The 23,720-nt window shown below is 28.9% G+C and overlaps 1 protein-coding gene across 2 annotated transcripts in view; it reads right to left on the bottom strand.

Annotated features, from left to right (window-relative positions):
- Nucleotides 1-3,208: 3,208 nt before the first annotated feature.
- Nucleotides 3,209-23,720, bottom strand: part of LOC107448640 (obg-like ATPase 1) — a 46,019-nt gene continuing 25,507 nt past the window's right edge. For both annotated transcript variants that reach the window (XM_016063921.4, XM_016063922.4), the window contains exons 9-12: nucleotides 18,111-18,254; nucleotides 15,771-15,867; nucleotides 5,525-5,647; nucleotides 3,209-3,360 (exon numbers count right to left, since the gene is read on the bottom strand). In XM_016063921.4, coding sequence (XP_015919407.1) covers nucleotides 3,253-3,360; nucleotides 5,525-5,647; nucleotides 15,771-15,867; nucleotides 18,111-18,254 — 472 coding nt within the window. In that variant the 3' untranslated portion in view covers nucleotides 3,209-3,252. The remainder of the gene's footprint in view (nucleotides 3,361-5,524; nucleotides 5,648-15,770; nucleotides 15,868-18,110; nucleotides 18,255-23,720) is intronic.

Here is a 23,720-nt window from a genome sequence, read left to right as displayed (position 1 = left end):
GAATGCTTTTAGTATTTTGTATATTTACTAAGTTCTGCAATGCCTTTTTTTTATTCTTTCAAATTCTGTCTTGTGATACTTAATTAGGTACACAAAGTTTATGGCAATGCTAGAAAATCGACCAATGATTGCCGCTAAAAATGTCACATGCCAAATCTAGCTGAAGTGGCTCAACATATAGCGCTTTTAAAAACGGAAACTGAAATAACCAGTGAGCATCAGCTGCGGCAATTTCATACTATTAAGCTAGGCAGAAGTGAGTAGTCTTTGTCGATAGATCTCTATTTTAGTATCTTGTCGAAAGCGTTTTTTTTCCCCCACGAATTTATTTGAGTATTTTTTATTTATATCACGAATTATACTATAGCACATAGGTTTAAAGAATTACATGTCATTTATTTGAATTCAAATTTTTTTTAAAAAAAAGTTTTTATATGGATTTGAATGATTGTTTTGAATTCTTAGAATTTTGTGCATTTGCAATGTACCTAAGTTAGTAGCGAGCTTGGTTTGCGAAGCAAACCATATAAGATTGCATAGCAATTTTTGGGGGTTGGCGAGCGAGCAGGGGACGTGCCCACCAGTTTTATAAATACAAAAAGAAAAAGCCAAATTTACAACTGAAGAATTGTTTTAAAAAATAAAAGTAATCTTTTGGGTTATCCATGGAATTCACTTATTGTTGTCACTCATTTCAATTCAACTGATAATGTAGTTCTTAAGGGCAAGCTGTCATGTTTTGAGCAGATGTGTGCATATAGTGGTCAAATTTGAATACATAATACTTAAAGAGTGCTATGTATAAATCACCACAATTCTTTTTAATTTCTAGTTAAAATTTAAAAATTTTTGAATTTATTCCTTGAAATGTCATAAATTATCAAAAACTAACACCAAAAATCTTTTTGTTTAAGGTAGAGGAAGAATATAAGTGTTATGAAATCTGAATAATGTAGAATATTAAAAGAAAAAATGAAAAATTTAAGTCCATGGACAAGAGGTGAGATTTTTCAATAGATTAAAAAAGAAATGAGTATGATTAATTCTTAACACTTAAGCAGGGTTCTTGCTCAATTATTTCAAAAAAAATTAGGACTTTTTTAGGACTAAGAAAAAAAAATTAGCACTTGATGTAAAGTAAAAATAACATACTTAATCTATACATGATATTAAAAAAATACAAATAAAGTGTTTCACGATTCATGAAATAAAAATTACATAATTAATCTATACATGATGCAAATTGCAGCTTAATTTTGTCACAATCTTTTTCCTCAATTTTCTATTTTTGACTTAAGTAATTTAATATGTTTCTCATTTTTAGAACACACTTGCTTTTGTTTTCTGACATTAATTTTGGATTGATGCAAGCAACATTTCTAACAACAGAATAGTTTATTGGACATTTCTCTAGTAAAGTTTCTAACATTTTGGTGATAAACTTTCTGCAATCTTTCTTTATATTAATATGATCCCGGTCAGAAATAACTTTTGAGGCCAACTGCTTTAAAATTTGGTCACCTTTAAAACCTACACTGATTTTTGTCAGAGAGACATAATTCTTTTCATCACAAAAATTAAAATGGCACAGTTTCTCCAGAGAATTTAAGTTTTCTGTAGATTCTGGCTTCAGAATGTTATATAATTGCACACTATGTAATACCAAATCCTGGATATCTGCAGCAAAAAATGGTAAAAGTGGCCAATCTGCTTGATACAGTTTCAAAAAAGGTGAAACTAGCTCCGACACATTTAAGAAAAAGTTCAGCTTAACAAGAATTAATTTGTCTTTTATTGCTTCTTGTAAAGTTAAAAAGGATTTACATTTCACTGTTCTAAACTTGCCAACATTTTACACATAAGAATTCAGATCATTCCAAAGCAATATTGCTCTTTCAGCTGCAGGTGCATTTTCCAGTCAACGGTGGTTACAAAATTTTAGTGGTAATTTGTTCTCAGTTGATTGATTAATAAAATCTTCTTTTCTTGTGGGTGAATCTTTAAAAAGATAGAAGATTGAGCTCAGGATGGAACCAATGACCTATTCTGTTTCAGATTTACCTTTGTAGAATGCGTTATTTAAACTATGAAGTCCACAACTTCCTATTGCATTGCATTGAACACCATGTTCTTTTAACAAATCTTCTTGAATATTATTATAAAACTTCCAATTGACAGCAGGACCGTCCATAGAAATCTGCAATAATTTCTTAAGGTCTACATTTTTGACTGATGCATAAAAACAGGCCAAAAGGTCATCTGCTACAGAATGGCCCAGAAAAGCTGATGTTAAGTATGGCGTCTCTACAATGTTCTTTACTGGGTTCCAAAAGTGGATATGTATATCCAACTGCTTCTGTTGTGTCGCTTTGTTCAAAGACTCATCAAAATGCAATGTATAAAACTTGGCATTATCAATGCACTTCAGAAGTAGCATGCTAAAATGAGGTGCAAGTCCAAAATGACAGAGATATGCACACTTAGATTCACTGTAGGTGAAATGACGTGCTATTGAACTGTCTAGAAACATTGTACTAAATAATTTTCCAGTGTCTTTGGAAGAATTGTAGGAGTAGTAGCTTTCTACAACTTTTAAAGCCCATAAAATCTCAGAAGAAAGAACTTCTTTCTCCAAAGCCCAAGAATCTTCTAAAAAGATGGAGGCAGCAGGAGAGCTGAAGGCAACAGAATTTAAGGATTTAGGGAAACCGATTTAAGGAATCCGATCACTCAAAAAAAGATTCAAAACGCCAAAATAAAAAATATTTAGCACTTTTTTAGCACTTTTTAGGCCCTAAAAAAGTTGGGGGAAAATTTTAGCACTTTTTTAGGACATTTTAGGACAGCAAGAACCCTGTTAAGATTAAGACATTTTAATCATTGTTGTAGATCTATATATCTGAGTAATCTCCCAGCAATTTAATTGAAAAATAAAAATACATCAAAAAAATATTATCCTTATTCATTAAGTTGCATACCTAATATCCTAAGTTACTTAGTGTCAGAGAGGATCTATGCGATATCTTTTTTATTTGTATAGCTAATTCTAGTTAGAATTATTTTATTTCGACATCCTAGAAATTTCAGAAAATTTGTTTAAAGAGCACTTTTATCTGAAATCAATATTTTAAGACTAAAATTATTTCTGCAACTGATCTATTTGTTGACTAGTTACAGACATGTGTATATGTTCAATGAATACACATAATAATAAATACAAGAATTTATTAGATCTGAGTATTGCAATTTACATCACTTTTTCTTTGCTTGCAGACCTGCACCTGCATTAAATTTAAATAGTATTATATCTCCATCTTCTACAATGTAATTTCTACCTTGTTGCCGATATTTTCCAGCAGCCTATTAAAATAAGAAGAATGTTTTTTAAAATATTATTTAAATACAAGAATTCAAAAAAATCTTGATCATCCCAAGAGTTACAAAATTCCTCAATATAGTTTATTAGAAAAGAACTTCTGCAATAATTTACCTAGGGGGAGCCCAAATTACTTTATATATATATATATATAGCTTTTATAGGTATTATTATTACAAATATTTATAAGTTTCTCTTTTTCAGAGGGGGAGGGTATATAAATATTTTAAGTAATTTTAAATAAATATGTAGATGAAGAACTGGCATAACAATTCATTAGGTGTAATTTGAGTTCATACAGTGAACATATGTTTAATGATTTTAACTGGCTTATACATAAAATTGCATGCTCAATTTCTTAACAGCATTATTAATCTCATAAACTCATCAATACCTTTTTAGAGAAAGCAAGACGTTAGAGCTGTAAGAGTATATTGATGTATGTAAAAACTGCTCGAAACCTCCTAGGGTTGTTGGAAGTGAGAAGTTTTGAGTAAAAGTGCTGAAAAATGTCTTTTTTGAGTGGTGACGGCAGTGGACTTTTCGTTATGGAGTTTCATGGTGTATGTTGAAACTGGGGCCATCATGACCATTATCGTAACAGATTCAGCACAGAAACTAGGTGAAAAATTAATCAACCTTCGCCCCACACACTATGGACTGTGACTGGTGACAAAATCAACATTCACAGAAAAGTTCACTTTAAGATTACTTTCAGAGGTGCCAGTTACCATCATGTGGCAGATATCAATGACGAATTAATCCTCAAAATCTACTTCTTACAAGAAAATAATTTTAAGCTGGAGTTAAAGAAAAACAAATTAAACTCAAGTTCAGAAGAAATGGTGATCCGGAAGATGAGACTCGGGAATTTTAAACAATTCATCATCGCAAGAGAACTTTGTATGAAAATTCTAACCCATTATTGTGGAAACCTTGGGATGAAAGCTGCCAACATTGCTCCAGAATAAAGAAGAATTATCGTCTAACAAATTCTGTGTTACGCCACGTTACAGCTCCAACAATGTTGAAACCAGATCTATGGAGCGATGAAGGGAAAAGACAAACCAAATTCACTTGCCTGATATAAAGGCCTATTCTTGAAATGAAGGAATCTGCAAGTATAAGACCAAGCTGGCAGGAATTTCTATTTACTACTAAACAGTATTGGACTCTATGGGACCACTCTACACAGTCCAACCTCATTAATGCGAAACATCGCTTTACATGAAACATGTTTGGTCCCGTGAGACAGCAATCAATTATTATTGTATTTTACACGTTTAAAATGAAATTTTACTGGACACAGTACTGAGAGGACGCATGTAGAATGTAGTATTAATTATTAATTTTGAGGAACGCTATTTCTATTTTCCTCCATTGTTAGCAGTAGCAGATGGGCAAATGAATAAAATAGATTTATAAAGTAATTAAGAATTTTATGCATATTTCAACTTGTTTGGAACTTAATAGTATTGTTTACATATATTAATGCTGTACAAAATATATATTAATAGTACATAATTATTTTCATGATGTGTCGGATAAGACGAAATATGGTTAACATGGAATAATTATGATAGTCCTGCTAATTTCGTATTGATGAGGTTCGACTGTATTAGAAATGGCGTGTTATAAAGAAAAAGGGAATATAGCAATGGGAATCTTGGCATAGCAATGGGTATCTTATTTGGCACATCGGAGGAACGGATTTTACCTCAGCTATTTTTAAGGATTATGTCAAATTCTCAGAGCAGATATAGTTGGGAATTCAACCATTTTGAATAACCCATTTCTTGTGTCAAGGAATCAGGAAGATTAGAACTTGAAGCTACCGCTGTTTCTGCCCGTATATCACAGGGCTGTCTATGAGACTACTGGATACACACTGTCTCAGTTGTTTGGTCGTGATCTTCAGTTGTCAGCCTGATACACCTTCATTGCCAAAAGAATACCCATGAGAACTCCAGGTACACTTGGAAAATGTTTGCAACTTTGCTTGTGAGTGGATTAACACGAGGGTTTACTGATGTTGGAATATAACCTTTTGTTCACTTTACAGTTTCAAAACTAAAAACTTACAAGTATCAGAGATAAAAAAACATATCAGATTCAATTTACACAGATAAAAATAATCATCCAATTTACCTTCACAGCAGCTTCAGTTTTTTCTTCTTTAAAGTCATCAAATTTCATAACCTCAGCCATAATAAAACCCTTTTCAAAATCTGTATGAATTCTACCAGCTGCCTGAGGAGCCTTGGTTCCCTTCTGCACACAAAAAATTAAAAGAAAAATCTCAATTTCCTTTTATTATAATAATAAGCTGTAACTAATCTATTATCTCTCAAAAACATATTAAATTACTAATTAAAATCTAATAAAAATGATGTTTTATTTATACATATTACTTACACTATAACCGATTGGTTGTCTGATGTATAAAGTACAATATATCTTTTAATATTAAGTATAATTTTTTTAACAATGATGTTCTTTTAATTTTGTTTAGAATCTTTAGTTTCAAGTTTTTAGGGAATTAGAAATAAGATTTGATGCGAATAATTAAAATAAGGTTTGTTTGATTTAAAATAATGTTCAAATTATGTATATATTTACACTTTATGATTGCCTGATGTGGAAGATGCAAAAGTAACAAATATGTGGACATCGAATTCTAGGAAACTACCTAATAACGTGTGTTCTTAATGGCTTAGGGAAAAAGGTTTAATAAGTAAAAAAGATTAAATAATTAATTTAGAATGAACCATTAAGAATTAATTTAGAAGAAACAATTACAAATTACTAGAATAACAATATCCTGTAAACGGATACGTATCATCTTAATTCGAAACATGGCCAAAAGTATAATTTAAAAAAGAATTTACGTTGTCGCAATAACCTGAAAGAAAAATAAATAGCTGAAAAGGAATGGATTGCCTAGAGTTAAAAAACACATGAGACAGATAAAACAAAAATACAGAAATTTGTAAACTCACCACATTTTATTTGTTAGACAGCACTCTTTTTTTTAAAAAAATTAAAAAACGTATAAATACATAACATCACTATCTACAGCCACACAGGCCACAAATTAAAAATTATAGAACAATTTTAGAGATGTAAATGGATTTGTCTCATGCTCAAAAATCGTCATCATATTCCTTCTAAAAATCAGACTCCACGCCTCCCTGATGCACAGACGTACATCAGGGGGCCCACAAAGAAATCGAAAATGAATGTTCTAAAAACAGGGGGAAAAGAAAAGAATCCCTCACTTCCACGCTGCCATTACTTTTTGTTGAATACTGTTGCACTTCGGGAACTCAGCTGACAGGTGTCGCTGCGGGAAAAGTTCAGCCTAATCCCATGGCGTTTCAAAAGCTGCTCCTCGAGATAATCTGCTCCTATAGGATCAGTCCATGCAATTTCTTCCTTGTACAAAGCAATACTTAAAGTCTTATATTTTTGCAACCTATGTCTTTTCTTAAAGACATTAAAATTGTTAAACAGTGTTTAACATTGCTTCACTAAAATAGCAAAAAAAAATGAAGAAAAAAAAATTCAGCTGCCTTACACATTTCTTTCTTTGGAAGCATGTGGTTAAGTGAATAAAAAAATGGTGAGTATCCGAATAATATAACATACATATACAATTACAAAACAATGGTGGTGAATTTATTACATTTAAATAAACCTTGAGTTAAAATTGTCAAATCAATACCCTAACAAAATATGATAAACACTCTAACCATTATTTAGCTTAATATTCAATGCTGATATCATGTTCAATTGAGTTGTCATTTTTTAGTTCCTCTCTTAATGACTTTTTTTTGAAAAGTTTACTGACATGAAATTTTTTGTACATGTCTCTTCTATCATCTTTTATATGTACTAGGTAATTGTTATTTCTAAACTTTTTCGTAACCTCAAAAGGACCTTCATATTTGGGATCTAAAGAACGAACATCAGTATTTATTTTTAAATAAACAAGATCCTTACACTCATAATTAGGAGTTGGTCTACCCTTTATGTATTTCTCATGTAGTTCAAAATATTTATTCTCATTAAGCCTCACTATTTCTCTGGTCTCTGCAATGTGCTCTGTTAATTTTTTAATGTAATTAGATGGGTTTTCTTCATTGTTGACATTAACACTTACATTTAATGGGAGATTTAAATTTCGACCAAAAAACAATTCTGCAGGAGTATAACCTGTAACCACATTTATTGAGGAATTATAATGCAATTTGAAAAATAAAAGTTTATTCGTCCACTCCCAACTATTGTGACACATTGAAGCTATAGATTCTTTTAAAATTCTGTGAGATCTCTCCAGTAAACCATTAGATAAAGGATAATAAAATGAAGTTTTTCTATGTTCAATATTTAATGATTTTAAAAAGTTAACAAACTCATCAGAAGTGAAATTAGTGCCATTATCGCTAATTATTTCTTGAGCTAACCCAAATTTAGAAAAATAGTCATTTAAGCTACTGATTATGTTTGATGATTTTATATTTGTTAATGGTATGGTCTCTAAATATCTTGAATAATTATCAATAATTGTTAAAATAAAAAATTTGTTGTCAATAGACCTAGGCAATTTTCCTACAATATCAATTGACAATCTTTGTCCCACATTGAGATCACTTTTCTCAATAAATTTAGTTTCAGTAATTTTTGGTTTAGGTTTATTTGCCAAACAAGCATCACATGATTCCACAAAATTTTGTGTATCAGCTAACATGCCATACCAGGAATAATTTCTCTTCATTAAATTGTATGTTTTAAAAGTACCAAAATGTGCAGCATGAGCTGCCTTAAGAACCTCACCTCTAAGAGATTCGGGTATAAAAATTCTACTAATAGTTTTATGAGGATGTTTAGGAGGTTTAATTCTCATCATAAGTATTCCTTTATCATTTACAAAAAATTTTTTTGAAGTGAATTTGTCATTGATTCTAAGTTTTTCCAATATTTCTTTAGTTTTGTTACAATTTTGTTGAAATTTAATTATATTCTCCATTTTAAGATTTTCATTCACTTCAAATATATTTACATTATTAACAACAACATCTGTAATGGGCACTCTGGATAGATAATCAGCTGGATTTTTTAAACCTTCTATATGCTTAATTTGAAAATTAAATTCCTGTAAATACATAAGCCACCTACTCACAATCTCTGGTTGTTTTTGCAAATCAATATGAAAAGTTAATGCTTTCGCATCAGTTAAAACAATGAATTCTTTACCATAAAGATGTTGATGGAAATGTTTAACTGAATCAACAATAGCTAAAAGTTCTCGCCTAATTGATGGATATTTGGACTCTGCAAAAGTCAGTTGTCTGGAGTAAAATTCTATAGGTACAAAATTTTCCTCAATTCTTTGCATTAAAATACCACATAAAGAATTATTAGAGGCATCAGTAACAATATAAAATTTTTTGCTATCATCAATATTTTTTAAAGTAGGTGTAAGTAGTAATTGCTCTGAAATAGATTTAAAAGCATTTTGGCATTCTTCATTCCAATTGTATTCAACATTTTTTTTAGTTAAATTTACTATAGGTTTAACAATGTCAGCAAAATTATAAATTAAATGACGAAAATAATTAATCATGCCTAAAAAGGTTTGTACTTGCTTGACATCTTTAGGAATAGGAAAGTTTAAAATTTTTTTTACATTATCCGGAGCTGGGGAAAAACCATTGGCATGAAGTTTAAAACCTAAATAAACTATTTCAGATTTACATATTTGAATTTTTGCAGGATCTAAAGTTAAGTTAAATTTTTTAAGTCTGTCAAAGACTTTAATCAAATAATTAATCATCTCTTCTATTGAATTAGCAGCAATCACTATGTCATCTAAAAAATATTGTACATTAGGCCCTTTTATATCATCTAAACACTTTGAAATCAAATTGTGGAAATAAGAAGTGCTGTTACGAGATCCAAAAGGAAGACGAGTGGGCTGAAAATTTCCAATTTCGCAACAAAATGCAAGTTTGGCTCTATCCTGCTTTTTCAATTGCAGTTGAAAAAATGCACTCTTTAAATCTAAAACCGTGTAGAATGCTTTTCCAGAAATGTCATGTAAAATGTCATTTATTTTAGGTAAACAAATTTTAAAAGTCTCAGTTACAGAATTTAGTAAGCGATAGTCAATGACCATGCGGAATTTTTGTAAGTTAGGGTCATTAACAAAAGGTTTCTTCTTGACAAAAATAACCGGAAAACAATAATTTGAAGATGAAGGTTCAATAATGCCTGCTTCCAACAATTTTTGAATCTCTTTTTTAGCAAATGATTTGGCAATATTAGGAATTGGATACGGTCTAGTCTGAATAGGAAATTGGTGTAATAATTTAAATTCAGGGATAACGGCGTTAGTAGAGCCTAGAGTAGCATAAGATTTAGAGAAAACCTCAGCATTATTCATTAAAATTTTGAGCATCTTGTCTGCATCATCCTTATTCAAATGTTTTAAGTCAAAATCACTGGTATTAATTTCTATTTTTCTAAGTTTATGAATATCTTCCAAATTTAAATTATTTATTTGTAAATGCTCATCCTCTGTGGGTATCATAATATCATTTTTCTCAATTTCGAATACTTTACCAATTTTAGTTCCTTTATTTATAATTATTCTTTTGTCAGTATTATTTTCAATCATAGTTGCAAAATTTTTATCAGTCATTTCAATTAATGATTCATAAATTGTATACTTTAGTTTATTAATATTAGGAGAAAATAATATTTGTTTACAATTGCTTATATCTTGAGATACAGTTAGTTTAATTAATTTTTGGGTATTAGGCTCAATTACTATTTTCTCGGGTGCACAAGCAATATTATCTTTATCTATCTGCACATTATTACATAAATTATTTATCACACGAGGAGTATCTTCAAAAAATTCAAATGACTCATGCCCCATAATTAATTTCCTATTTGGTGTGTCCAAAATAATTTTGTTATGCTGTATAAAATCATAACCCAAGATAATTTTATATTTGTAATGCCAAGAATTTTGAGTTACAAAGAAGGTTCCATTAAACCATTTAGTCTTGATCTTAAATTTTGAGGATATAGCTGATAAGTATGGTATAGTGTTGTTATCTAAGGTATGTATTCTTACTGATCGAGATAAATAATTAACTTTAGTCTTCTCTTTTATCTCATTTACAGTTGCAGGATCAATTAAACTCAAATTAGCACCAGTGTCTAATAAAGCAGGTATTAATAAATCTCCAAATTTTAAAATTATAATAGGAAGAGCATCTGAATTGTTAATATCACCACATGTCATAACATGCTTATTTCTTAATTCTATTTCCTCATTTATGTCTTTTAATTCATCATTATTTTTATTTATATCATTTCTACATCTCTGATTGTTATTTGAATTATAGTTAGAATTTGTTATTACCTGATTTTTTTTATCATTATTATCTGAATTAAAATTTTTATGTTTGATATTACTACTTATAAATATCCTACTCTTATATTTTTTATTATAATTTGGACTGACATTTTGTTTATAAATTTCCTTCTTTTTCAATTTTGTATTTTTATCCAGCTTTAACTCATTTGATTTGTTATTGGTTCTTGTAAACCCTGTTTCATTCCACCTGCTACAAGAACCATTAACTAGTTTAAATTATTTCGTCTTCTGTCCCTACTGTTGTTACCCCTATTCCTAAAATTTCTGTTGAATCCTCTTCTGAAATTACTACGACTCCTATCATAAGGTGTTACTCTATTACTATTATTACTATCTTTCCCTGGATAATACCAACATTCCGTTGTTAAGTGATATTTATTACATATATGGCAAGTTATTTTAGGTTGCACAAAGTTCCTAGTTCTTGAAATATTATTTACAGATTTATTCTTAGTTAAATCCTCTATTTTTTGAGTTAATTCCTCTATCCTGCGATTACTTTCTACCTGATGTTTTAATAGAATATCTACATCTGTTGTCTTCGTTAAATTATTTACATGATTTTCATTAATTGCGAGAGCATTTTCCACATCACTTGCTATTTTGCCTATTTCCTCAAATCTTGTGGCTCCCCTTTTCATGACTTCAAGTCGAATATCGGGTCTCATACTATCTAACAATTTTTGAGCCTTCATTTTTTTAGCCAAATTCAAAGTCTCCTCACTACTCTTATTATTTATTTCCAAATATTGATTGGTAGCTTTCTCCACCTCATCTATTAGATCTTTTATACTTTGATTAGGACCTTGCATAAGTGTGTTAAACTTTTTTTGTAATTCAGCATAATTTGCCTTTTTTAAGAATTTATCTTTAAGTATCTTTACTATTATTTCAAATTCATTGTTATTTTCAGTGTGTGCTTCACTGACTACTCTTAATGCCTCTCCTGTTAAATTTAATTTAAGAATTAGACATTTCTTTGTGTCGTCCCATTTCTCTAATATAGCTATTTGCTCTAAATTGTTAAGAAAAAAATTTAAATTTGCATCCCTGCTGCCACTGAAAGGTTGCAGCGAAATCGCCAAAGAAAAATTAGATTTTGCCATTAAATTAGATAAGTGTTAAATTATAGAAATATAATACATTCTCAAAAATATTCAAGATAAAAATCACAGATAAAATTACAAAAAATCAAGTTGTTATCAATATAATATTCATAAAACTGTATATATATATATATATAACCAATGGTATTACAGTCATTAAAAATGTATAGCCCTACTGCATTTAAAATACTATTTTCATATAACTATTGCTTAAAATTATCCACTACAAATCCTTAAAATCAAGAATACTAATTTTTCAACATATATACACTTAATTTTCATTACTTTTGAAACCACACAAGACATTCATTTAATTAAAATTATTGCGATTAAGCATTACCTTTCAAACAATGAAATATTTCAATCAATAAATTATCAAAATCATTGGAGAGATACAACAATAATGCAGAGGAAGAGAGAATGAAGAAATATGAATCATGCACGTGTATTATTTTAATATGCCATGTGCCATAAATTTTGCAGCATATTTATCAAAAAAAAATTATCAAAATTAGTCCAATCCATTCCAAAATTTAATTTTACTTAAAATATATATCATTTATAATGAAAATTTAAAAAAATAAAATCCTCAAGCTCACACCTGGTACTAAGGCACCAAATAATAACGTGTGTTCTTAATGGCTTAGGGAAAAAGGTTTAATAAGTAAAAAAGATTAAATAATTAATTTAGAATGAACCATTAAGAATTAATTTAGAAGAAACAATTACAAATTACTAGAATAACAATATCCTGTAAACGGATACGTATCATCTTAATTCGAAACATGGCCAAAAGTATAATTTAAAAAAGAATTTACGTTGTCGCAATAACCTGAAAGAAAAATAAATAGCTGAAAAGGAATGGATTGCCTAGAGTTAAAAAACACATGAGACAGATAAAACAAAAATACAGAAATTTGTAAACTCACCACATTTTATTTGTTAGACAGCACTCTTTTTTTTAAAAAAATTAAAAAACGTATAAATACATAACATCACTATCTACAGCCACACAGGCCACAAATTAAAAATTATAGAACAATTTTAGAGATGTAAATGGATTTGTCTCATGCTCAAAAATCGTCATCATATTCCTTCTAAAAATCAGACTCCACGCCTCCCTGATGCACAGACGTACATCAGGGGGCCCACAAAGAAATCGAAAATGAATGTTCTAAAAACAGGGGGAAAAGAAAAGAATCCCTCACTTCCACGCTGCCATTACTTTTTGTTGAATACTGTTGCACTTCGGGAACTCAGCTGACAGGTGTCGCTGCGGGAAAAGTTCAGCCTAATCCCATGGCGTTTCAAAAGCTGCTCCTCGAGATAATCTGCTCCTATAGGATCAGTCCATGCAATTTCTTCCTTGTACAAAGCAATACTTAAAGTCTTATATTTTTGCAACCTATGTCTTTTCTTAAAGACATTAAAATTGTTAAACAGTGTTTAACACTACCAAAATTTTACTGAATCCTAGAAAAATTTTAATAAGTCAAACTGATATAAAATGATATTTGAAGAAACAAATTTTACCAAATATATTTGTACAAAATATATTAAAAATGGTAAAAATCATTAAACGAAAAAAGCTGGAGATTAATTATATTTTACAAGTAAAGATATACAGTGAAACCTCCGTTAAGCGGACATTCTGGGGACAGAAAAAATTGCTCGTTTACAGGAAGTACCCTATTAACGAAGTTTAACACAGTAAATTGTTTTTAGAATATTTTCAAAGATGTAGAAATAATTAAATAATTTACAATAACTATCTTCAAGGATATTTATTTAAACTTTAAAAAAATCAAAAAATGAATATATAAAGAAGTTTGATATGAATACATAATTTTAAATGTAGATGCAGATAAATGAATATAATTTTCCTATCAGCATAGATACTCAAGTTAGACATATGATACGGAATAGGAGCTAAAGTCCTCAGTCGGTTTCAATCATTAGGTTTACATCCCCTTACACCTACCTATCATTTGATAGGGGTTAAATAATGTCTAAAATTCACATTATATCAATAGATGGCGCTGTGCCAATTATTTACTTTCTCATATTTTGTTATATTTTTATTCCCTCTTGTACTGTCTTTATTAAATAAATGTTGTGTTCGTTTCTCCGCAATCATCTTTATTTTGGGTATCCAAGTATCTTTAGAGTACAAATTGCACATGGTGCCGAAACCCGGGAATAGGGGACTTTTTATGGAAATGAAAACTTTTGGAAGAATACTTGGATAAATTAGTTTAGGACCATGGTTGCGAAAGAAATGTTAGGGAATCAAAAAATGAAATGAACTGTGGTAAGACAACTAACTACTAAATTAATATCGAAAATTGAAGCGAGTTAAGCAGATGAATCGCAGGATGCTGAAAAAGCAGAACTTTTAATGGATTTAAGTGAGCAACTAAATGCAAAAATGATGGAATTAAACCAATTGGATGAAAAACTGGAAAACACTTTTGCTGAACAGGAGTTCGAAAGCAAAATAACCACCTGCCAAGAATATCAAGAAAAAATAGTGACATAGAAAGGGAGGATTCAGAGATTTGTAAGTGATAGAAACGAAACTGTTGTTGTTAAAACTGAATCAAAAAGAATGAATCTACCTCCTCTGCAAATAGGAACATTTTACAGAGATTCTACCAAGTGGTTGGATTTTTATAATCAATTTGAAACAGCTATTCATAACTACAATGAATTACAAAAGGCTGCAAAATTTAACAATAGAGAACGTGGTTAATACCTTCTTGAAAGTAAACCTCCCAGGATTCACAGAAAAAAAAGCAATGCCTACCTGTTAATCATGAGGACCTATGGAGTTGATTATTAACAATCGATCAGCTTTCAAGTGTCTGAATAAATGTTTCATTTATATGAACACCTCAAAGATTATACTTTTGTTCTCATTTTCACCCTAGCTGTGTTAAATACAGTCTTCAAAGAAATACAGTCATAAGAAAATTAAAGAAATTTTCAATGGGGAAGAAGGGTTGAGATCATTTAAGATGTAATTTCAACTTGAGGGGTCTCGTAACCTGTGTGGTTCAGATGAAAACATCAAAAGATGTCACTGTCCAAATTATTTAAGGAGAGCAGTATCATTTTCTCTCCTTTCTTTACAAAGATAAGAAAAGGTGACAGGAGAAAGATTGATTCTTCAGTAGTGCTTCATAATTCAGTAGAACTTAATAATATTTTTAGTTATGGATAAGACAAAAAATTTACATGCTGAAAAGTTGAGTTTTTTCCCTTGCGATTTAAAGCAGAAATAGTTTTTTTTTTTTTCAAATTTAAAAAAAGTAGTGTCCGGTTTGAAGAGATAGAAAATAACGTTTCCGGGCCAAAATGACTGTCCGGAGAATGTACATGATGGTTTACTCACAGAAGATTCCCGGGGAATTAAAAATATGTCCATATTAGAGGCGTCCGTTTTGCAGGAGTGTCCATAACAGGAGGTTTCACTGTATTCTTTAGTGAATATTCATGAAATAAAAAAACAATAAAAATAACACTCTAAATTGATGAATAAAATATATAACAGAATAAGTTAAAATGTATGTTATTTTTGATGTGAAATATGCATTTTTCAAAAATAGTAATAGAAAATCATTCTAACTAAAAATATTCTATTACTTTGTTCTCAGTATTATAATTATTTGTCTACAGTGTAATATACCTAAAAAACATATCAGACCCCTTTTTTAAAGGACATTGATAAATAATTGTTTTGTAAATAGGGCACATATCTAAAAATAATTAGAAACCATGCATTTAAGCACAAAAATTTTTTTTTACCAAAAAATATGATAAAAAAAAAAAAGCTTACTTGAATCGTCCATGCCTTAACTTCATCTTTACCAGCAGTGAAGAAGTAACACAGCTGAAGACTTCGATATCCAGTCACAATTATCTTTTCTAAGTTACTAAATATAAAAAAATGTAACCATTCAGTTTATAAGTTTTAAAATTACAGCATCAGTTAAAAACAGGGTTGTGATTTTTTTTTGATTTTTTTTAAAAAAAAAATCAGATTTTTTTGATTTTTATTCAAATACATTGTAAAAATTTTATGATTAAAAAAACTTCATAAATGTTTAAATCAAAATTAAATTTATATTAAAACTATATTATAACAATATTTTAGAAGCTCTCTAACTTACTAAAATAATTTTTTATTATAATACATAACTTTAAATGCATAGCAACCATTTTGAAACAAATGCATGATTGAAATTTAAAGACTAGATCAAATAGAGAATTTAAAGAATACTTCAGGGGTCTATCTAGATTTTTCTGCGAGATACTTATTTTGTGAAAATTAAAAATTATATTAAAAAATCAACACAAAAATATGGATTTATCGTTTCTTATGAGACAAAAAAATAAAATTTTAAGAAAAAGTATTTTGTGAAATTTTACTAAAGTTGAATTTGTGAATGTACCGCTAAGCTGTAGTATATTTGGTTTGGTTCTTCAACTATTAAAAGAAGTTTCAATTAGCAAACCATAATTTCAATTTAAAATTTAAATTTTTTTTCTCTTGATTTTTAATATGACGAAATAAATATAACAGATTGTGTTTATAAATGTAGTCATTCATTAAAAAATAAATAAATATTTAATCTATATATTTTTATATTAAAATATTCATTTTTAATCCTACATCGAAATAGATAAGTTAAGCCCAAAAATGTTTTTAAAAAATCTACTTATGTACTACTACTACTTATGTAAAAATGTACTTATTGGAATTTTTTTTTCCACAAAATTTCTTAATGGAAAATCTGATAATATCAAAGGATACTGCAAACATATTATAAGAAAAAAATACCAGTTAGCAGTTAATAACTCTACTGCTTCAAATAGACTTTGAAAGGGAAGAGTGACACTATATCAGGAAAAAAATATCTGAGTTCATCATGAAAGGGAAGAATGCCAGGATATCAGGAAAAAAATATCTGAATTCATCAGCCTTTTTTATTCTTTCTATTTTTGACATATTAGGGTAATTTCTTTTTAATATAACCTCAAGCTTTAGAAATATACATTTTCCACCAATAAAATATATGATGTAGATTTTAATTCCACGCTTTTTCAATCAAAAAATAAAATTTTAACAAAAAATTTATTTGAATTTTTTTTTTGCAATTTTAAAGTTGTTGGACTTTAACACACACCAAGAAAGAAAGTTATTTCTTTAACTAAAATTAATTAATGCAGCAATTTATTTAAAATAAATTTCAAAACTAAGAAAAGAAAATAATAAAAGTATCAATAATTTAAAACACTGTTTTTTAACTTTTAAAATCAATATATATATAAAAAAAATCAGTTGATTTAAATCATGATTTAAATCAAGCTGATTTAAATCAACAAACCCTGGTTAAAAATATACTTAATACTCCAAAACTACAGAAAAAATTTATAAAATATCTATACAATAAATTTTATCAATACAAAAAGAAATACTTGATAAAATGATATTAAAACTTTTGACACAGAGAAATGTTTAATAGTCAACCTATTGAAGATTATAATGACCAAACACAAAAACTAGAATTATAAAAATCATGAGTTCTACATAATTAATTAGCCAGAAACAAGTTAAAATAAGGTTATAATTTTTTGTTTCTCCAAGTAATTTACATAAGCTATATAAAAATGAGAAAGAAGGTTTAATGCAACCTGAAAACGAACTCATTTTTTAAAATTTATAAGTATTACCTATCAAGGCACTCGATAAGCTTACTCTAAAAATTATATCAATAGGGATTTTCTAAAAGCTGTCTCAACTTCAAGGAATATTTGAAAAATATTCTCCAACTAGATGCATAATTTTTGTATTTACAATTTTTTTTTTTAGATCTAGCAAAGGTTATGTATTAATATATCAATAAATTATAATTACAATAATGCTTCCTGCCATTACCTATAAATAATTAAAACAGATACATAAAAGATCATGTATACAAATGGTTATGTAACAACATAAGTGAAGTTTTATAGCTACAAAATTTGTTTGAAAAATTTTCTCTATTGTTGGAAAAATTATTTTTCACAGAAACTGATACCCAATGCAGTTGAAATTTATAAATGTTGTAAGACAAACAATTCATAAAATATTTCAGATTGTACCATAAGTTTAATAAATTGATAAATGATGTACCTATTGGCACCAGCTTCAGTGCAGAATTTCTTCTTCTCTTCAGCATCTTCTATTTCTGAAACTTTATGTTCAAAAGCTCCACTGAAAGGAATCATGGCAGCTTTGGGATCATGTTTGTCTACCCATTCCTTGATTTTGGGTAACCTACAATAAAATCAATTTCAAAATAAAGTGACAATTGTCTTTGGTATAAGGCAGGTATAAAAAAAAATAGAAGAATTTATTATACATATACACTACAGCGCGAGAACGCGAGAATCTCGCATATTTTTTTCCTTTCTTGCATTAAAAATTGATTAACGCGAGAATTTTGTGCACTCTATTAATCAATTTTAAAATGCTCTAATTTCTCGAATTTTGGAAAAAATTTCATCTTTCACCATTTTGAAAAAGACATGTGTTAGAAAAGAACAGCTACGACAAGTATTGAGAAAAAAAATGAGTCCTTTATAATAAGTTGTTTAAAATTGCTCTATTTTTAGTTGTTAATGAATTACCAAACTCACTCATCGACAATTTACAGCAATTTGTAAGAGTTGGAAGTATGTGAAAATTATGCTGGAAGACCTAACAAGAAGTATGAACATGGAAATAACTTCAACGAACTTCATTATTCTATAGCCTAAATAATTCAAAAGCCTATGCAGGCAGATGTAGAGGATAGGAAAGTGTGTGCACAGTGCTACAAATTTAATTAGTGACTCCGAATAGTTCAGCATCTGTTGCAAGGTCATTTAGCACCCAAAACCGTATTAAGACAAAATATCGTAACAGATTGTCTGATAAGCATTTTAGCAACCTAATGAGAATAGCTGATGAAAAAGTAGATATAGAACCTTTTCCATGTATTAATGCAGCAAAAATATTCAATGCTTTAAAAATTAGAAAATGTTAAAAATGTATTATAATTAAAGAAATATTTTTTTCCCAAGTCTATTCGTGTTTTTTTTTTTTTTAATTTTTAGAAATCTCACTTAACTTTTTGAAATCTCACCCAGTTTTTGAGAAAGGGTGAGAAATTCTCTCTCATTTTTTTTCTGTAATGAAAACACTGTATAAAGTAGTCTTGATAATTTGAGGTAGATGGAACAGAGTCCATCTCGAATTATTGATATCTTAAAATTTAATAAATACAGTAGGGAACCGATTATCCGAAACGATTGCTATTCTGGATAACTGATTTTTCCGGTTTTCTGAATCGCTACAAAAAGATGTTTTTTTTTTATTGTCAAACCCAACCAAAAAAAACTAATGATTATTTCTAAAATGATGGTAAGGTAAACATCTTTTAAAAAAGAAAGAAAAATCCTAAAATCTTATGAGGAAATTTTTTGTTTGTTTTAAAAATGGCAGGAAAATTTATCGAATTTCATTTCGGATTTCTGATTTCCGGATAAGAGGTTCTGTACTGTATTTCAATAAATGGAAACAAAGCAATTTTTAAATTTTAGTATTTAACTGAAAAATATATTATATTTAAAGAAAATTTACTTACATTAGAGGATCAGGGAACATTTACTGTATTAAAAAAAATTACAATATTCATTATATTACTGCACCAAGTTAATTGTACTTTAGAACGTTTTTTTGATTAAACACACTATTCACATATTTCAGAGTTGAACGTACAATATCGTTTTTCGACAATCAGTCATAGAAATTGTCAAAAAATCAATCATAGTAATTGTGCCACATGTTCTGTGTGAGGTTTGTCATTCAGGGTGGCCACTCAAATCGGGTTTCAAATTTCCCTGATTTTTCCAGTTAAAAATCCTAAAATTTCCAGGTCAATATGCTTTTTTTCCTTCATAAAGTTTAGCATGGGATGCTGATTGAAAGTTTAGCCTGATTTATGAAGTTTTTTTAATCATAAAATTTTTACAATGTATTTGAATAAAAAAAAAAAAATCTGATTTAAAAAAAAAAAAAAAAAAATCACAAGAAAAGTGTTAATATTATAAAGTATTTTATTTAAAATATTTTTTTAATGTTATTTTATCATCTTCGACTCATGGGATAGAGTGCTAGCCAGGTCACCTTATGGGAATGAGGTGACCTGGAAAGGTTCTCTATTCTTTAAGAAACCATGGAAGTTTAACAGGGTTATAATGAACCAAATTTTGATGCAAGCAAAGTATTGCTAAGTTGATGGCATTTCAACTGTTTGGCAATGAATTTTCGTCTAAAAGTGGGTATAACAGTTGGTAAAATAATTTTAATTAGGAAAATTAGTAAATAATTTAAATTAGTAAAATTAAGAACAAAGAAAAAATTCCAGCTTTTCTTTAAAAAAATCCCTGATTTTTCCAGGTTTCTGTCCAAATATCCTTGATTTTTTCAGGTTTTTTCCAGTATAAAAAAATTCTCTGATAACTCCAGGTTTTCAAGGTTTACCAGGTGGGTGGCCACCCTGTCATTATTTGGAAACAAAGCTAACTTTTTTTCAGTAGCTCGGATTTACAGGAAATTCAAAGAACCGAGACTCGAATTATCAAGACTCTATTGTATATATAAAATAAATTAATAAAAAAAAAATAGAAGAATGCATTTAAAAAAGAATTAGAAGACTATTTTGATTAATTGCTGCTTTATGGTAACCCCATATGTTAAAGTATCTCGGAGAAATAATTAAATTTTAGAAATTTTAAGTTATAGCAAAGAAGAATAAAATGGTAAATTAAATGATAAAATGTTTAATTTTTATTTTAATGATAAATGTTTAAAATTTATGAATGAAATGACTCCTAAAAGTCCTCCTTAATAATAAGCAAAATTCAATTTGTCATCACCAGACCTTAATCTTATACGGCCTATAAACTTGAAGTTTATTATGATTACTTTTAAGGGATTTTAAAAAGCACATGATTTGTAAAGCTTCTTTATAATTCATTTATTTCAATATTGTAAGGAACATTGGAAAATGTTTAAAAAAAGTAAGAGATAAAAAGAAGTAAATTATTTTATAAAAAATATGGTGAGCATAAGCACATAATATAGGTAATTACACGCACATAGGTAACTACAGGTTATCTTTTTCAGGCAAATGATGCATGAAGTTAAGAAAAAAAAAACCTGTTCATGTTTAAAAAAAAAAGTGTTTGTGTTTAACAAAAGAGATTACAAATGTTCTTTTTTTCTGCGACAACAAAATGAGTCATTAAAAATTAAATGGAAATGTCTCGAAAAAATATCTCCTCATCCCCAAAACAGAATCCAGTTCCCATACGATTAATCCGAACACTATGTATTTCTCACTAAAACACTCCCCTTATGGTATGGTATGTCTTGTGAGTCAATTATGATTAATTTGGCTGAAAATAAACTCCATCATCAAATATTACAAAATATTCACTCTATATGTTAAATAATGAAACTTCAGAAAATTCTGTCAACTAACCAAACTATTAAATAGATGCATTTTTTAACCGATAACTTAACCAGATATGCTACTTTCGTATTAGCCGGTGACCATTTTTGCAAATTCTGAAAATATGTTTGGACGTGGTTCAAATTTAAAAAAAAAATGTGATCACATGTGTAGCGATCACAGGTTGCCCATTGGCAAAACGGTTGTTGTCTAATTTTTTTTTTTTTTGGAAAAGCAACTGCATTGTGATTTCCTCTTGAACATCTTTAACTGTTAATCCTGAACTGCTCAGTACACAATTCCGCAGAGATATTTCAATGCAGCTCAGACACATTCAGTGTAAATTCTTTTGATGACTGAATAGACATTGGACAGCCAATTGAGATCAATATTAACATTTTCGGATTGGTACAATGGTGTTTGAAGGAAATTGTAAGATGAATCATATATCCGTTTCGGATTCACAAGTTCATACATTAAATATGATTTGAAAGCTTGGCCTTTTTTTTTCAATTTTATATGAATAGTGAATGATTCATTTATATTGCGTGGAAGACAGTCTACAGTCCAGGGTTGGGTTTTTGACGTCAAAAAGTGGTTTTTGACATGACAAGGGTATAATACTGGTTTAAACCGTCAAAAACCCGTCAAAAATGTCAAAAACTGAAGTTTGCCAAGAAAATATATAAACTTCAAAACTACCAACAGTTGCCATGCATTATATTGAAATTTAATTATACTGTAGGTAATCAGCAGGTTTTGAAATATTTTTTAATTAAAATTAAGGTAAAATAACAGATTTAAAATCTCAGAAATTTATATTCAAATGTGTGTGCAGAAAAATTTTGCACAAAATTTTTTTAAATATTTATATTTTGAAAAAAAAATTTTTTTTTTCTGATACTTAAGAAAATTAAAAGTTTATATGCATTTTTGACATATAAGGAACATATAACTAATATTTATAAGGAAATTACAAGTTATGTTGTATAAATACAAACTTGATACAAGTGTATGAAAAAAAATTTTAATGTTAGACCGAATATCTTTATTATCCAGTATGTTAATTTGAATTTAAAAGTAGTTATATTTGTGAATAATGATAAATATAATTCATATTGTTTATTATATTTATTTATAATTATTACACTTATCATTTTAAAACAATTTTTACCTCTTAATTTTTTTCCCCCACTTGTATTAAGAATACAAATAATGCATATCTTGAAAGCAAGAAGTAATTATTCAACAGCTGAATATTTAGATATTCAACAAAACTATATACAGTCAGTATCGGTTATATGGTCAGCTCATGGGTCCAGAATATTATGACCATATAAGCGGTGTGACCATATATGCGATAACCAAATATATAGTATAGTTAATATGGCGTGAATATATTCTGGAATCAGAATGTATTTCTTAAACAAATAATTCAACTTTCAAAAACGTTTAAAAATTAATTATTAAGGTGCATAATAAGAAAGAATGCAAGAATAATTTTTACACTTTTAGAAAAGTTTAATTCTTTACCTTAGCATATATACATGTTCAAAAAAAATATTCCAATAAGCTTGTCTGTTTTTTCTTCTTGGTTGTTAAAACAACTTTTTCTAAGTCTCTGATAGTTTTTAAATGTTCATCTGCTGCATCTGAATTTGCAAAAAAACACCTTAAGTCATCTATAGCCTTAAGAGCATCAGCTGTTGATACAGACTTTTTATTGCATTCAGTATCATCCTCATCGTCACTTCCTTCAGCATTCAGATTTAAGACATTAGATACAATGCCTTCCACAGTTGCTTCACAATTAGTGAGGACATCAACGTCTACTTGGGAATACAAATTTACGTCCGGCATTGCATAGCCTCGGTTTCGAAGATTTTCTGCCAATTCAGCCAATGGAAGATCTTCCTCAGGGTCCTCTAATGATACCGAAGAGTCTGGAGAACAGTGGAACCCCGCGTGACGGAAACAATTTTCAATAGTTTTCGATGACACCATGTTCCAGCTTTGGTCAATATAGAACAGTGCGTTCAAAACTGAAACGTGAAATTCTTCTTTTTTGTCTATGGCGGTGATCATATCCCGTAGAAGAAGCTTTCTATACATAGACTTGAAGCTTTGAATTATGCCTTGATCTAGAGGCTGCAACACACATGTGCTGTTTGGAGGCAAAAATACGAGCTCAATCGATTTCAAGCCCTCAACAGGACAGTGAGCAGTGCAGTTATCAGCAATCA

The sequence above is a fragment of the Parasteatoda tepidariorum genome, chromosome 4 (assembly GCF_982258835.1).
Source record: "Parasteatoda tepidariorum strain Cologne lab strain chromosome 4, Ptep-v5.0, whole genome shotgun sequence".
NCBI lineage: Eukaryota > Metazoa > Arthropoda > Arachnida > Araneae > Theridiidae > Parasteatoda > Parasteatoda tepidariorum.
This window is presented reverse-complemented; position numbering and strand designations above follow the sequence as displayed.